This window comes from Callithrix jacchus, chromosome 11 (genome assembly GCF_049354715.1).
Source record: "Callithrix jacchus isolate 240 chromosome 11, calJac240_pri, whole genome shotgun sequence".
NCBI lineage: Eukaryota > Metazoa > Chordata > Mammalia > Primates > Cebidae > Callithrix > Callithrix jacchus.
The window spans coordinates 98,828,237-98,845,594 of NC_133512.1; the positions used below are offsets into that span (position 1 = coordinate 98,828,237).

General features: G+C 43.8%; 1 protein-coding gene and 1 pseudogene across 20 annotated transcripts in view; one reads left to right on the forward strand and one right to left on the reverse strand.

The window, feature by feature from the left end:
- The first annotated feature begins 7,093 nt into the window (after nt 1–7,093).
- The window catches only part of EZH2 (enhancer of zeste 2 polycomb repressive complex 2 subunit), a 78,447-nt gene continuing 68,182 nt past the window's right edge, over nt 7,094–17,358 (forward strand). For 13 of the 20 annotated variants that reach the window (XM_078343566.1, XM_078343567.1, XM_078343554.1 and 10 more), the window contains exon 1: nt 7,146–7,281. Coding sequence is in view for 6 of the 20 variants with exons in the window: in XM_078343561.1 (XP_078199687.1) it covers nt 7,123–7,281 (159 nt within the window). In the remaining 14 variants the exon portion in view is untranslated. Of the gene's footprint in view, nt 7,282–7,305; nt 7,445–8,424; nt 8,607–17,358 lie in introns of those variants that run through there. The other 7 variants (XM_078343561.1, XM_054237586.2, XM_078343565.1 and 4 more) reach the window with 3 other exon arrangements.
- On the reverse strand, nt 12,026–12,590 carry LOC100395348 (small ribosomal subunit protein uS19 pseudogene; annotated as a pseudogene).

A 17,358-nucleotide genomic window follows, 5' to 3' on the forward strand; every position in this document is an offset into this window, starting at 1 on the left:
AATCTTTTTTCAAAGTTCTTAGTTTCTTTACATTGGGCTAGAACATGTTCTTTTAACTCACAGAAATTTCTTATTAACCACCTTCTGAAGCCTGACTCTGTTAATGGAATGCATTGTTCTCCATCAGGCCTTGTTCCCCTGTTGATGAGGAACTGTGATCCTCTATAGAGGGAGCAGCATTCTAATTTTGAGTATTCTCAGCCTTTTTATGCTGGTTCTTCCCATTGTTGTAAATTTATCCACCTGTCATCTTTGTAATTACCAACTTTCAAATTAGGTCTCTTAGTGGATGTCCAACTTGTTAATTCCCAGGGCCGAAATCTGAGCAACCCACTGTGCCGGCTAAAATAGCGGCATCAAGATTCTTGGTGCTTTTCTGTCTGGGAGTCTCCATCTGGCTTCCCTCCTGAATCCCTTCTTCAATCAGCTCCAAACGTTGGCCAAAAGGGAAACCAGTCCCGTTTACTCTGCACCAAGAACCGCTGCGCCAGGGCACTGGCAAAACTGCAGTGCCGCTGCAAGAGTCGCGCTGGTGACCTGTGGGGCTCCTCCACTGGGAATCTCCTGGTCCTTGAGCAACAAAAATTCGTCTGAAAGTGTGGCGTCCTCTTGTTCTCTGAACTTTCACTGGGAGCTACAAGCCTGAGCTGCTAGTGGTCAGCCATCTTGGATCTCTCTCCTATAGTGTCTTTCATCAGATTACTAGGTATTTGATATTTTCCCAAAGGTAAATGGTATGTATCACTTTAAAAGTTTAATTTCCTCTTTATTGTTAGTACACAAAAAATGATTTTTTATAAACTAGGTTTGTATCCAGCGACTTTTCACTCATTAATTCTAATACTTGAAGATTACTTATACAATTATGTGGTTTTGTTTACAAGTCTTATCCTTTGCTAAAACCATTTTTTTTTTTTTTTTTGAGGCAGAGTCTTGCTCTGTTGTCCAGGCTGGAGTGCAGTGGCGTGATCCCAGCTCACTGCAACCTCTGCTGCCCAGGTTGAAGTGATTCTCATGCCTCAGGCTCCCAAGTAGCTGGGACCACAGGCATGGGTCACCACGCCTGGCTAATTTTTGTGTTTTTAATAGAGACGGGGGTGTCACCATGTTGCTCAGGCTGGTCTTGAATTCCTAAGCTCAGGCAATCAACCTACCTCAGCCTCCCAAAATGCTGGGATTTCAGGAACGAGCCACCACACTGACTTTTTTTTTTTTTTTTTTTAAAGATGGGGTCTTGTTTTGTTGCCCAAGCTGGAGGGTAGTGGCTATTCACAGGCATGATCCCACTAGTGATCAGCACAGGAGTTTTGATATGATCCATTTCCAACCTGGGTCTATTCACCCCTCCTTAGGCAACCTTGTGGTCACTAGCTCCTTGAAGTTCACTATCTGATGCTGAACTTGGTGCAGAAACCTGATCAACACCACACAGCCCACTACAGCCCAGCACTCTCGGGCTCAAGTGATCCTCCATGTTCTCTCTTTGTATGGTACTTTTTAAGTCTTTATTGATCTTCTCCCTTGTCACACTCCAGAATAATGGTAAGTTTAATCAGGTCTTCACTTCCCCAAATCCTCAACAGTCTTTTATAAGGTATCACATCTGGAAAATGATATTCTGCCCAGGGGTTGTTTGTAACCATTTTTAGCCAAGTACTCTTTAATTTCACACTTGAATTTGTTTATAAAAGCCAGGTAATTTCTAGATTGTTTAAAGGCTTATATCTGTTTTACTCTACTAATTTGTTTGATCAACTTACTTTCTTAAAAGTCTTAAAATTGTAACATCTTGATCAGTGAAGCTGAAATTGCGTTTGGGAAAGTGAATAATACAATATGGCTGGAATTTAGGGTGGTAGAGGTGTAAGAGATAAAGCTGAAACAGCAGCTTGTTACAGCCAGAGCAAGGGAGCAGCCAGGAGGTCATGATCTCATTATGTAATTTTGGGGATGACATCCCATTTATGGCCATATCAATTAGAAGCAAGTCACTAGGTCTACCCCACCACAAGGGAGAGGATTACACAAGGCAGTGAATACCAGGGGTTATTAGTATTATGGGTGCATTGCCCAGCTGCGGTGGCTCACGCCTATAATCCCAGCACTTTGGGAGGCTGAGGTGGGAGGATCACCTGAGGTCAGAAGCTCGAGATCGGCCTGGCTGACATGGTGAAACCCTGTCACTACTAAAAATACAAAAATTTGCCAGGTGTGGTGGTGTGCACACCTGTAATCCCAGCTACCCGGGAGGCTGAGGCAGGAGAACTGCTTGAGCAAGAGAGACAGAATTTGCAATGAGCTGAGATTGCTCCACTGCACACCAACCCGGCTGGCAGAGCAAGACTCTCTCTCTCTCTCTCTCTCTCTCAAAAAAAAAAAAAAAAGCATTTTAGAGCCTGCCTACTACACCTTGCTTGGGTTTTCTAGAGGTGACTACAGGTTGAATTTCAATCACAACCAAAAAAAGTTATCTTTATTTTTATTAAGGTTTCTTGACATGCCACACATCTTCTGGCCCCAGCCTGGGGTGTGTTCCAGGCTGCGGTATAATACCACTGTTTCTTCATGAGAGCTCATCCCTTCTCAGGGTCCTTGTATCGAGAACTGATACTCGTTATATGCAATCTTTCTTGTACCCTATAACAATCTGTCAGGAAATTCTGTTGCATATGCCTTCAAAATATATCCAAACTCTGACTACTTTCTACCAGCTCACTGTTGCCACTTTGGTCTGAGCCACAATCATTTCTTGCCTGGCTTATTACAACGGACTCATCACTGTCCTCTCTGATTTGGCCCCTGCTACATTTCAGGCTCCTTTCAACACAGCAGCTAGAACGCTCTTGTTTAAATGATCAAGTCACCTTTCTGCTCAAAATCCTCTAATTTTAGTAAAAGATAAAGACCTACCTATGGTCCTCAACATGCTGAAAAATCTGCTTGTGCCTCCTCCATTCTTCAACATAAATTCCTACTGTTCGTCCCCCTCCTATCCTACAGCACATCAGCCATGCTTCCGTCTCAGGCCCAGGCACTGGACCGTCTCTCTGCCTAGAACAGTCTTCTCTCAGTCACTGCCCTCTCAGTTCCTTCAAGTTTGTCTTCCTATGTCACCTTCAAAATGAGGGCTTCCATAACCAAGTAGTTTTTAAAAATGTTTTATTTTTAAAAAATTATTTAAACATTCAATTTACTCCTTTTTTTTAAAAGACAAGGTCTGGCTCATCACCCAAGCTGGAGTGCAGTGGTTCCATCTCACTGCAACCTCTCCCTTCCAGGACCAAGTGATCCTCCCACTTCAGCCTCCAAAGTAGCTGGGACTATAGGTGCTTGCCACCATGACTGGCTAATTTTTGTATTTTTGGAAGAGATGAGATTTTGCTATGTTGCCCAGGCTGATCTAGAACTTGTGAACTCAAGAGATTCTCCCACCTGGGCCCCCAAAGTGCTGGGATTACAGGGGAGAGCCACCATGTCCAGCCCTAAGCTGTTTTAAAATTATAGCATTTGCACCCAATACTTCCCTCTTCCCATGCCTTATTTTTAATTTATCACCACCTCATGTTAATTATCATTCACAGAGCAACCACTCCATAAATGAGTGCTGAATAATGTGTGAGAAGTAAATACCATTTATGGGGTTGAAAGGGAGGTTCTGAGAAGTGAAGGGATGGAAAGGGAAGTTCTGTGAGGCTAACAGCCTTAACTTTGCACTTAGTCTTTTCCAGTTCCCCCAGGGCAACCCTGAGGATCTGCTGTGTGCTGGGGTACAACAGCGAAAAAGGTAGTGCTACTTCCTGACTTTGGGGCTTAACTTTCTGTTTTTGGTTTCATCTTGCAACTTTAATACTGAATCTTTGTTCTTCACAGAGGACAATCTTTACACAGAAATGAAAAAGCTTGGTGACACTCACCTTCCACATCCACCTTTGTGTTTAGCCTGGCTTTCTGCTTTATCTAGGCCCCTTGAGTAAGTGGCATTCACACACACACTTGTTCATAATGTTTACTATTCATTACACACATTAAACATTTTTTTCCCATTGAAATAGTCATAGAGGTCTGTACAATTGCCCTGTATAGTATTTTCTTGCTTTCCTGGGTTAGACATCTTTAGGTTTTTTTTTTTTTTTTGGTAGCAAAAGCAAAATACTTCTTCCCCCCTCCTAATTTTCCTGTATTTGTCAATATACAGAAAGGAGTCGCAAGACATCATATGACCCCCACATACAATGAAATCCTTTTGCAATATTTTCAAATTATCCCCTTTTCCTGCCATTACTGTGGCCTAAACTATCTTGCTTAACTGGACATCATCACTGAATTAAGAAAATACTGTGATCCACTGGCATGCTTTCTGTTTCAATCTAGCCTTCATATTATATTTATATTAAATGTCTGTTATAAATATATTTAATATCACTCCACTTAGCTCTCTAATGGTTAGAGTCCAACCCACACACTCTTCCTAGTGAAAATGGCTGCTCTAGTTACGTTTTTATGTTTCTTTTCTTTGTTTTTTTGAGACAGAGTCTTGCTCTGTACTCAGGCTGGAGTGCAGTGGCAAGATCTTGGCTCACTGCAACCTCCACCTCCCGGGTTCAAGCGATTCCCCTGCCTCAGCCTCCTGAGTAGCTACGACTACAGGTGTGTGCCACCACACCCAGCTAATTTTTGTATTTTTAGTACAGACAGGGTTTTACCACGTTGGCCAGGATTGTCTCGATCTCCTGTCCTCGTGATCCACCTGCCTCAGGCCCCCAAAGCGTTGGGAATCCAGGTGTGAGCCACTGTTTTTTTGTTTTTAAACATTCACTTGGTACTAATAATTATATTCTGCCCAACCACTCCATTTTTTTCTTTTAAGAGATGGGCTCTCTCTGTTGCCCAGGCTGCAGTACAGTGATGCAATCATAGCTCACTGCAACCTAGAGATCCTGAGCAGAAGCAGTCCCCTCACCTTGGCCTTGGGAGGCAGCTGGGACCATGCCCCCGCAGCCAGTAATTAAAATTTTTTTTTTGTAGAGATGGGGTCTTGCTCTGTTGCCCAGGCTGGTCTTGGAGCTTTCCACCTCGGCTTCCAAGTACTGGGATTAGAGGTGTGAACCACTAAGCCTGGCCTGGAGCATCTTGATCATTATTCCTTGGTGCTAAATGTCTAACAATTTATATATTTCACACTATGTTGCATATATTTACATACTGCTTTGATTTATGCTAATCTCTAATGTAATTGATCTCTTTAAAAATTCACTTTAATATTTAGTATTATAAGACTGATAGTTAATTTCTGAGACTTAAATTGCGGGTTTAAAAAAATTGTAAATTGCCAGCCTATGTAGAAACATTTTATCTTGGAAAATGAATATACTGGTGACTGTAAGTAATGACAGCCGTAATTCGTTATTTTACAATCACATCTCAGTTGCATAACGTCTTTACTTTTTGCAGTCCTATCAGTGATTCATAAGATAAGTTTTTATCTGGGCACATGATTGCTTATTTCTCCTTATCTGTTAGCTTCCCTTCATATATACTTTCTAACATTGGAGTGGTTCAGAATATATGTGAGGAATGACATGGTGATTTAGAAAAGGTGGGAAAATTATGGGCTTGATTCATCAGATGAAAAATTCTGGATAATCATTAAAAAACGTTTTTTCCGATTTTTACCCCAACAGTTCACAGGTGAGCTTTTTTCAGATTCCAGACTGAACTCTCAATATGAGGAATCTCAGTTTACATGACAGTGGTATTTTATCCCATAGATACACATCATCGTAAAAATAAATTCGGAATACTCTTAGCTGTATTGACACATGAAGCAACAGGAGAGATTATATCCTAAGCAGAATCTCTAATTGCTCTGGGTTGAGACAGGTTGACCCCCCACAACCAAGATCATTTTTTTAATCACTAAAAAAATACTGCAATCATCCTCACACTTTGCAGAGGTGGCAAGTGAACCGCGCTCATCTTGATAAACGATTTTTAACACACGTGCTTGGAACTGCAAATACTGGAAGGGTCTGAAATGGCAGTAACGTCGTCCTTTCACAGGTTTCTAGGGCGATAAGCACTGCAAGCTCGGCCAGCCAAAGTCCAGTGGCGGGGGGGAAAGCAGCGGACAGAACAGGAGGCAGCAGCGGACCGGCCCGGGCCTGCCCCGGCGCAGTGGTTCAGGCCAGTAATCCCAGCAATTTGGGAGGCCCAGGCGGGCGGATCACATGAGATCGGGAGTTCGAGACCAGCCTGACCAAAATGGAGAAATCTCGTCTCTACTGAAAATGAAAAATTAGCTGGGAGTGGTGGCGCATGCCTGTAATCCCATCTACCCGGGAAGCTGAGGCAGGAGAATCGCTTGAACCCGGAAGGCGGAGGTTGCAGTAAGAGAAGATCGCGCCATTGCACTCAGCCTGGGCAAGAAGAGCGAAACTCCGTCTTAAAAAAATAAAAAGGAAGTAATGGGGCCGGGGCAGCGCGTGGGCCCAGGCGAGGGTCTCCCCGCAAACGCGGCGCCGCAGCGGAGTCGACTTTTAGGACCCGCTCCCTCCCCTCCCCGGGAACCACCAAGAGCGGCTGGCTCGGGCCGCGACTCCGAGCGCGGGGAAACAAGCGCGGCGGTTAAAACCGTTACCACCCCCGAATTTTGAACTGGTTCAAACTTGGCTTGCAGCCCCCGCCCCGCCCCCGCCCCCGCCCGGGAACTCCGCGGCGCAGGTTCCCGCCAAGAGCCGCGGGCGCGTTGTCCCGCCCTTCGGCCGGTTCCCGCCACCCACCGTCCCCGCCTCCCGCCCGCAGCGGGCTCCGGATCCCCGTGAAGTCTCCCCGTCCCGGCTTGCCAGCCCACCGCCTTCCTGAGAGGCGCCGTGTGTTCAGCGAAAGAACAAAGAGACTGGCGGCGGCGCTTCCACACTGCCAGCCGTGTCCCTCAGAGCGAGCTCCGCCGCCGCCCGCGCGCGCACGCGCCACCAGCGCCCGCCCGCGAGCCCAGAGCGCATTCTGCGTGGGGCTGGCTCGGCGCCTTCGAGCTCGGCGGGCCCTGTGATTGGACGGGTGCCCGCCTCGCGTCCCGCCAATCGGGGCGGCGCTTGATTGGGCTGGGGGGGCCAAATAAAAGCGATGGCGATTGGGCTGTCGCGTTTGGCGCTCGGTCCGGTCGCGTCGGACACCCTGTGGGACACAGAAGGCAGTGGAGCCCCGGCGGCGACGGCGGCGGCAGCGGCGGCGGCGCGCGAGAGCGACGCGCGGGAACGACGCGAGCCGGCGCGCGGGAAGAAGGTAACGCGCCCCAGCGGGCGGCCCGGCCGGCAGGGCTCCGGGAGTGCTAACCGGGCGGCGGCGGCGGCGCCAAGACTTCCCAGCCGCCGCTGTGCCGGTCCGGGGTATCGCCAGAGCGGGGCTCACAGGGGCGCCGCGTTTGTAGGCGTGCGGGGCTTGGAGGGTGAGGGGAAACCCCCCCGGAAGGAGCTGTGAGCTTCGGGCTGGCCCGCGGGACCCCGCGAGTGGGGGGCAGCGCGGACCCCCAGAGCTGCGGGGGTGGGGGGGCGTGCGGGGGGCTCCTTTCCCGGTGCTTGCCCTGACCGGGGCGCCAGGGCTGGGGTCGGGGCGTTCCGGTACCCAGTCCAGGGTGGCAGCTCGAGCTTTAAGTCTCCTTTGTGTGGCGCGGCCGCGGCGGGAGCGCCCGGGTGGGACGGGACAGACACAAGTTAGTGGGACCCAGCAGCCGAGCCGGCACTCAGACAAAGGACGGACTGTGTCTCCAGAGGGCTCGGCGCGAGGGAAGGGGCATGACACCCCGGCCCGCCGGCGGGCGGGAGAGGGGCGTGGGGAGGCGCGGGCCGCGGCCAGGGTGGGCAGGGCTCGGCCCCCGCCTGGCGCACGCCCCCGGCCCCGGGCGCGCCGACCCCCGGCTGGGGCTGCGGCGGCTGCGGGACGGCTTTCGCGGTGGGGAACTCGGAGTAGCTTCGCCTCGGTTTTTTCCCCAGAACGCAGCCCGAAACCCCCTTAGCTCCGGCGGTCGCGGGCTGCCCTCGCCGCCTGGTCTGGCTTTATGCTAAGTTTGAGGGAAGAGTCGAGCTGCTCTGCTGTCTCTTGATTGTGTTTTTGGAATGTTTCCTGTTGAATTGCCACTTCATTGTGTACATCGCCTTCCACTGCCCCCAGAAATCTGTACCACAGGGTTACTTTTTGAAAGCGGGAGGAATCGAGAAGCATGATCTTTTGGAAAACTCGGTGAACGCTTAATGAGTTCCCACTTTCTAAAGAATCGTAATCCTTAAAAAAAATTACAAGCTGTTTTGGCCAACTTGTGTGATACATCTGAGAATGGCGACAGGTGCTAACGAAATCAACTGCCATTCAGCCAACGATTATTCCCCAAATCCCAATGGGTTGAATGAGTATGAGGAGGTGGAAGTAGGTGATAGAATACCTATGACAAATGTGCATTTGGATTATATGGTTAGCAGTTTCTTATTAATTGTTCTTGTTTTCTGTGAACAATAGCTTTGGTGATTCAGAAAAGACTGGATGCAGAAATGTTTGTTGCCTAAGAAATTTAACGTGTGCTGTCCGCAGTTCAACTTCCTTTGTTTATCACTCAGGTTCTGTAAAATTTAAATTCATTTGGAAATAAAAATGTGTCTTTGCTATTTACTTAAAGGCTTGTTTTTTATGTTTCAAGCAAGTCATTATTTTGTGGCCTTTTGATGTCACATAAAATAACATTTGATAAACCTTTGAAAAACACGAATGTTGTCGTAGTTGAATGTAGCCTATAATTCTAGAGGTTTTGGAGTTTATTTTCTATTAACTCTTCATAAGCATTAGCAACTAATTCATATTTAGGAATATGGATCAAGTGTGTAATCCTAACTTGTTGATTTGTAATTTTATTTGCAATAAAACAAAAGTATTTAAGATGTATTTTAGTTTCCTATTTATGGTCTCTAAAGTTAGGAATAGTTAGGATTCTAGTCATAGATATAAAGCATCTTGTTTTCTCTTTTTGGAGGTGTGCTGGATTATGTAATATTTGAGGTTTCCCGGAAACAGGGAAATAGCATCTTAAATTCTCATTTTTGTGGAAGGTGAATATATTCCAAGAAAAGAAGTTAGAAAAACATAGGCGTTCTTTTGGTTCCACCGTCCTATCTGATAAAGATCTAATGTACATCTACTTACTTATGGTTTCACAAAAATGGAGGCAAATGCAGTAGAAATTTATTACATATATTTTGGAGAGTGTTGACACCCCTATACAGGCATTCTAGGTGCTCGTCTAAGTGTTGAGACATAACCAAAAAGTAATGTTTATGTTAGCTACTAATAATTCTGTGTTTAAAAAATCCTAACACTCCTGTCCCTTATGAGATGAGCTAGTTATGAAGATTTTTGGCAGAGATTCAGATATTTTAGGATAATTTTTTTTTTCTTTTTTGAGACAGAGCCTTGCTCTGTTGTCCAGGCTGGAGTGCAGTGACCCGATCTGTGTTCACTGCAGTCTCTGCCTTCTGGGTTTAAGATGTTTGCCTGCCAGCCTCTGGAGTAGCTGGGACTACAGGCATGTGCCACCATGCCCAGCTGATTTTTATATTTTTAGCAGAGAGGGAGTTTCGCCATGTTGGCCAGGCTGGTCTCAAACTCCTGACCTCAAGTGATGTGCCTGCCTCAGACTCCCAGAGTGCTGGGATTCCAGATGGGAGCTACCACGTGTGGTCTAGGATAAAAATTTCTAACTTTTGCCCTTGCATATTCTGTATTTGATAATTACTATTCTTTGTACTTGCCTTGAGATATTTTGAAAAACATCTCTTTGGGTAATTGATTTAAAAATTCATTTTAAATTATTTTCTGGTACAACTTGAGAATGTATTTAGTCAGTTTAAGTAGCAGTGATTTAAAAAAAAAAAACACACTGTTAGTCTAGTGTAGTTAGAAAAAGTTCTGATACTTTGTTACCTAGCTTTACCTTGCACATATACATATAAGTGAATATCTTTATGTTAGCATTTAAAATTTTTAGGCAAATTTCTTCAAGTCATACTGGAATTTTCCCAGGATATCTTTCTTCATTTGAGGTAGCATGCTTAAGGAGTGTGAATTTATTTCAGTATTACCATTTACATGAACAATGATTGAGAAAATTGATCTCTTTAGAAACCAGCAAGAAGAAATCCTCCAATATAATATATTCTGCAATTAATTAGAAATTATTTATGGATTAGCCTTGAAGTCTTTATGTCAGTATAAATGACAAATTTTCTGTAATCCTGATAGATTCTATATGGGTAGGTGAAACCTTTTAGGTAGAGCATAAGTGAAGAGCAGAAATTCATTAAATTCAGAGAAAGGTTCATGGTCAGATGATACTTTACCCTCTGGAGGTCTTCCCTGAATTCCCACTCTTGTGTTCCCACAGGGCTTGGATCATATTTTATTGTAGCATGACTCAATTATATTGTAATCACTTGTTTATGCATCCCTCTCTTCCCTACAGTCAAAGTGCCTCCCTGAGGCTCTTTCTTTTTTTTTTTTTTTTTTTTTAAGTATACCTAGCACCTACATTGGTAGTCGCTAGAGAATAGAGGTTTTAAATATGGTTAAATGAATTAAGGAAATATGAAAAATGTAGGGAAATAATTTGACAAAGGAATTTGCAAAGTGAACAGGATGTATTTATATTCATGTGAGCAGCTTTGAAAGGTGTTTTTCTCCCACTTTAAGAGGGAATGATTACAGAGAAAACTAGTTGTCAAGGTGAACAAGTTCCAAGTTTTTCCTAGTTATTTACTTCTGAAAACTAGGTATCTTTTAGGTGCAACTATTACACTCAGGCAACTGGAAAGAACTTTATGAATCATCTGGATACTTAGTATCTACTTAATTTGATTAAATGTTGATATTGATGATCCCTTTACAAAAATAAAAGGAAGGGAAAGGGTGAGAGGGTAGTAGATCTTTTAATTGAAAAGTCATTTTGTTATAATTCATGAGTTCTTTATTGGAGTAAATTGAGGTAGGTTTTGGGGCTAAAACGGAAGGATGTAGTGACCATGTAATTGGATTGTTTATTGGGATGCTCCCCATCATTCTTTTAAAATGATTTAAATATGGATTAGCAAATTCAATGATACCTCAACAGTTATAGCTGGTAAATTTCTAAGATGGCTGTACCATTCCATATCTTGCCACTGTTCCACTACTTGGTATAAAAGTAGGACAAATGTGTATATAGATTTTATGGTTAACAGTTTCTTATTAGTTGGTCTTGTTTTCTGCTAACAATAGCAAGGCAGAACAAGATCATAGCTCACTGCAGCCTTGAACTCTTGGGCTCAGGGGATCCTCCTGCCTCAGCCTCCTGAATAACTGGTACTAACAGTGCACAACATCGTGCTGGCTAATTTTATTTTTTGTGGAGATGGGATCCTGCTTCGCTGCCCAGGTTGGTCTCAGACTCTTGGCCCCAAGCAATCCTCCCGTCTTGGCCTCCCAGAGTGCAGGGTTACAGGCTGAGCCACTGTGACTGACCCAGATACTTATTTTATTTGAGATGGAGTCTTGCAAGTAATTCCTGTGCCTCAACCTCCTGAGTATCTGGGACTACAAGCGTTGCGCCACCATCCTCTGCTAATTTTTTTTTTTTTTTTTGAGACGGATCTCACTCACACCTAGTCTGGAGTGCAGTGGTGCCATCTTGGCTCACTGCAATCTCTGCCTCCTGGGTTCAAACGATTCTCCTGCCTCAGTGTCCCGAGTAACTGGGATTACAGGCGTTGCACCACCATGCCTAGCTAATTTTTATATTTTTAGTAGAGATAGGATTTCAACATGTTGGCCAGGTTGGTCTCAAACTCCTTACCTCAGGCGATCTACCTGTCCTGGCCTCCAAAAAGTGCTAGCATTACAGGCGTTAGTTACTGCCTGGCCTTAGCTAATTTGTATTAGTAGAAACTGGGTTTCACCATATTGGCCAGGCTAGTCTTGAACTCCTGACCTCAGGTGATTCACCTGCCTTGGCCTCCCAAAGTGCTGGGGTTACAGGCATGAGCCTCTGTGTGTCTGGCCTGGATACTTTTTAAACATTTTTGTTTTTTTGGGGGGAGAAATGTGTGCCTTTATTAGTGGAGCCACTACTTGAGGGTGATGAAGCGGGAGGAGTGGGTGGCCCCAATGCCCGGCCGGCCGTGCTTCACAGGCTTGTAGGTGATGGGGAACTCGCCCAGGTAGTGGCCGATCATCTCCGGCTTGATCTCCACTTGGTTGAAGGTCTTGCTGTTGTAGACGCCCACCGTGCTGCCCACCATCTTGGACAGAATGATCTTGTCCTGCTGGTATGTCTTCACCACTTCCGGCTTCTCCATGGGCGGTGCCTCCTTGGCCTTAGGCAGGGGCCTCGGCAGCTAGTGCTGCTTCCGCCAGAGGCCTGGCTTCAGCCGCCGCAGGCCCAGCTTCAGCGGCGTCCGTTGGCGCGCACTGTATAGCTACATCAGCTGCTTGTGGGACATGTCCAGCAGCTGGTCCAGGTCCACGCTGAGGTAGGTGAACTTGCGGAAGGTTGGCTGCTTCTTCTCTACCTCTTCCATCTTGCTGGATCCTTAGGAAAGACCATTTTTGGTCCCCGCCTGCGCAGTTATCCAACATTTTTAAATTAAAAAAATTTTTTTCTGACCGGGTTCTGGCTGTCTCCCAGGCTGGAGTGCAGATGCATGATCTCAGCTCACTGAAACCTCTGCATCCTGGGGTCAAGCGATCCTCCTGCCGCAGCCTTCCAAGTAGCTGGGACTACAGGTGCATGCTTTCACACCTGGGTAATTTTTTTTTTTTTTTTTTTTTTGAGACAGTCTCGTTCTGTCGCCAGGCGCCAGGCTGGAGTGCAGTGGCGCGATCTCCGCTCACTGCAAACTCCGCCTCCCGAGTTCAAGCAATTCTCTTGCCTCAGCCTCCCAAGCAGCTGGGACTACATACGCGCGCCACCACGCCTAGCTAATTTTTTATATTTTAGTAGAGACGGGGTTTCACCTTGTTTGACCAGGATGGTCTTGATTTCTTGACCTCGTGATCCACCCGCCTCGGCCTCCCAAAGTGCTGGGATTACAGGAGTGAGCCACCGTGCCCGGCCCAATTTTTGTATTTTTTATAGAGACAGTGTTTTGCCACATTGCTGAGGCTGGTCTCAAACTCCTGAACTAAAGCGATCCGCCGACCTCAGCCTCCCAAAGTGCTGGAATCACAGGTGTGACCCACCGTACCCAGCTTTCGTTTTTAATTTCTGTAAAAACCACCCCGTGGGCCGGGCGCGGTGGCTCACGCCTGTAATCCCAGCACTTTGGGAGGCCGAGACGGGTGAATCACGAGGTCAAGAGATCGAGACCATCGTGGTCAAACAAGGTGAAACCCCGTCTCTACTAAAAATACAAAAATTAGTGGGGCATGGTGGCACGTGCCTGTAATCCCAGCTACTCGGGAGGCTGAGGCAGGAGAATTGCTTGAATCCAGGAGGCGGAGGTTGCAGTGAGCCGAGATCGCGCCATTGCACTCCAGCCTGGGTAACAAGAGCGAAACTCCATCTCAAAAAAAAAAACCACCCCGTGTCTATCAATAGGTGAATTAACAGAATGTGGTATATATACCAATGAAAACATAGAGGGAGTGAAAGAAGGACATGAAAGGAGTGAAATTCTGATATTTCAGCATTTGAAAAGGAAATTTCAAAATAAAAATAAAATAAGAATTTCAAAATATTTTAGACATAAAAAGAAATTCTGATACATGGATGGACCTGGAGAGTGTTATGCTGAGTGAAGTAAGCCAGACACAACCTTTTGTACAAAAGTACAATATTGTATGATTTCATTTGTATGAGGTAGCTTGAATAGGCAACTCTATGGAGACAGAAAATATAACAGAGGTTACCAGAGCTATGAGGGGAAAGGTGAATGGGGAATTACTATTTAATGATACAGAATTATTGTTTAAAGTGGTGAAAAATTCTGGAGATGGATAATAGTGATGGTTGAACAATATTTTGAATATACTTAATGCCATAGAATTGTACACTTAAAAAATGGCAAATTTTACATTATACATAAATATATCTTACCGGAATACAGAATTTAATAACATACCCTGAAAACCTTTGCAGATAAGGAAACTGTCTACAGGGGAGGGGTTTGAATTTGCCCAGGATTATCCAGCGGGGAATTTGTAGTCAGGATCTAAACTTAGTTCTGTTTGACCCCATATTATCTACTCCGTTGTCTGTTCTGTGTTATCCGCTGGCTTTCTGGTTCATTAAAGATACCTCAGCTCCAAATGGGTTTATTTGAATCATTCAGAAAGTTACATTTAAAAGTTGGTAATTGGCTGGGCGCAGTGGCTCTTGCCTGTAATCCCAGCAGTTTGGGAGGCCGAGGTAGGTAGATCACCTGAGGTCGGAAGTTTTGAGACCAGCCTGATCAACATGGAGAAACCCCGTCACCACTAAAAGTACAAAATTAGTCGGGCGTGGTGGCACATGCCTCCCCAGCTACTGGGGAGGTTGAGGCAGGAGAATGGCTTGAACCTGGGAGGTGGAGGTTGCAGTGAGCTGAGATCGTGCCACTGCACTCCAGCCTGGGCAATAAGAGTGACACTCGTCTCAAAAAAAAGTCATTGTAGTTTGATGGAAGGTTCAGTGTGAAACCCTAGACAGAGGAAAGGCTGTCTTTGAGGATTTCTTTCTTAACCACAATGACAATAGTATGCATTTGAGAGGGGAGGAGAGTAGAGTTCTAAGGGTTGTGGTCTTTGGAAACAGTTTGTTGGGTTCCAATCCCTGAGCTACCAATTTGTGCCTGGGGTGTTACCCTCTTGATAGCTGAGCATCCGTATCTATAAAATGTCAAGGATAATGATAATATCTGATAAGGTGGTTGTGAGGATTAAAGGAATTGGTACGTGTGAAATCCTTAGAACTGTACCTGGCACAAAGTGTTTGATAAATGATTTTTAGTTATTGCTGTTGTACCAATATTATTTTAAAGAGTTGATATACTTTCTCATGAATGGAACCAAAAACATTTCTCAAGTTAAAATTATATGCTTAGGACTGGTAGTTAGGAAAATGGTACCACACATGTTTTATCTATTTCAATTTAGAAATGTCTGTTGATTTAATAAGTAATACATGTTCAATTTAAGTTATGGAAACAATTTAGACATTTATAAAATGAAGGTGTTATTGATCCCCATTATCTCATTCCCTACCTATAACAGTTTGGTGTATATTCTTCCCCAAATTTCCAAATGTATTCATATATGAATATGTATTTTTACATTTATTTTATAAAAATGTGACCAAGTTATTTGGTTATAACATAGCTTTTTTTATTTTAGGTCAATACAAAGAGATCTATTTTATTCAAAAATAGTGTTCCTTTAGGGCTCACTATGCTTGATACTATTATAAGTCATTATTTTATATAGTTACTGTAATATCAAGAGATGAACAGATTAGGTAACAAGTAGTTAGTGATAGAGGAAGGATTTTAATTTGGGCACGTTAGCTTCAAAGTCCTGATCTCTCAGCCAGGGATCATTTTTTGTAAGGCCCACAAGCTAAGGTTAACATTTTAAAAAGGGTTGTAAAACAACACCAACCCACTCCCTTGAAGAATATATAAGGGAGACTAGATGTTGCCTGAGAAGGCTACGATAATTAGCATGTGGCCCTTTTCAGAGAAGGTTTGCTGCCCCCTGCTCTAAGCCATCCAGCTGTGCCTCTTTTGTAAGTGGGATGCATAGTATTCCAGTTTATGAATGTGCATTACACAACAAACCAATCCATTGTGATTGACACTTTCTCTACTGAAAAGAAGTGAACATCCTTCTGTATCTGAACATTTGTGTGACAATTTTCTAGAGTTGGCTGCTTCAAGATTATGAACATCAAAAAAAAAGATTATGAACATTTCTAGTTTTAATAGGTATTGTCAAGTTATATTTTTAGTTAAAACAACAACTGTATTGAAGTATAATTTACATACAGTATAAAGCATACATTTGAAGGGTATGATTCGAGGAGTTTTGACAAATGTATGCACCTGCACCACTGCCTTGATCAAGATCTATGACAGTTGCCATCATCTCAGAGTCTTTTCATGCTCCTTGACAGTCATTCTCTCAACTTTTTTTTTTTTTTGAGACAGGCTGTTTGTCTCACTTTGTTGCCCAGGCTGGAGTGCAGTGGTGAGATATCGGCTCACTGCAACCTTGACCTCCTTAATCGAACCTGTCACCTCAGCCTCTCTAAGTAGCTAGGACCACAGGCATGTACCACCATGCCCCGCTAACTTACTAATATTTTTTGTAGAGATGGGATCTTCCGTGTTGCCCAGGCTGGTCTCCAACTCCTGGGCTCAAGCGATTCTTCTGCTCTGGCCTAAAATGTTGGGATTGTAGGTGTGAGCCATGGCACCCCGCTTATAGTATTCCACTGTAGGAATATACTACAGTTTTTAAATTCATGTACCTAGGGATGGACACATAGGACTGTTTTCAGTTATTGATAAAACTGCTATGACTATTTCTATGTCTTTCCTGGACATGTTTTAGTGGTAAATATTGATTTTACATGTAAGAAACTTTTAAACTCTTTTCCAAAATAGTTGTGCCATTTTACATTGAGAGTTAAACAGTTGTAACTGTGCAGGAGTTACAGTTTCTCCACATTTTCATTGACACTTTATGTTGCCAGTCTTAAATTTTGGCCATTAAATGAGTATTAACTATCTCATTGTGGGTTTGTGTTTCTCAGATGATCAATGATATTGGAACATCTTTTCATATGCTTATTGGTCATGTGTATACTTTTTTTTTGTTCAAGCCTTTTGTTCATTTAAAATATTGGATTGTTTGGTTGAGTGGTAAGAGGTCTTTATATGCTCTGGGTACATATTCACATTATCTCTCAGATTGTGTTGCAAATATTTTATCCTTAATTTTTGTTTGATTTTATGTATTTTTAACATAATGATCAAGTTAAAACTTTAATATGGGAAGCATAATCAGATAAATTACGTGAAAACATTTTTCTTAATTCAAGTCAGTTAGTGTAACAGAATATTATGCGTTTGCAGAAACACATAAACTAAAAGGATATTATTCATATACTGTTAGGTGTGGCATGAGAAATTTTTTTTTTAATTAAGCTGAATATTTTTGAAAATGATCCACATTTAGTAATTCTTTTCATTTTGCATAATTCAAACCTTTTCATTTATTAGTGAGTTAAACCTTAAATTTTTTCTTCAAAGGATAAATGAGAATATTAACTGTAAAAAGTAACCTCAGTCTTAGAATATGGCATGTAGA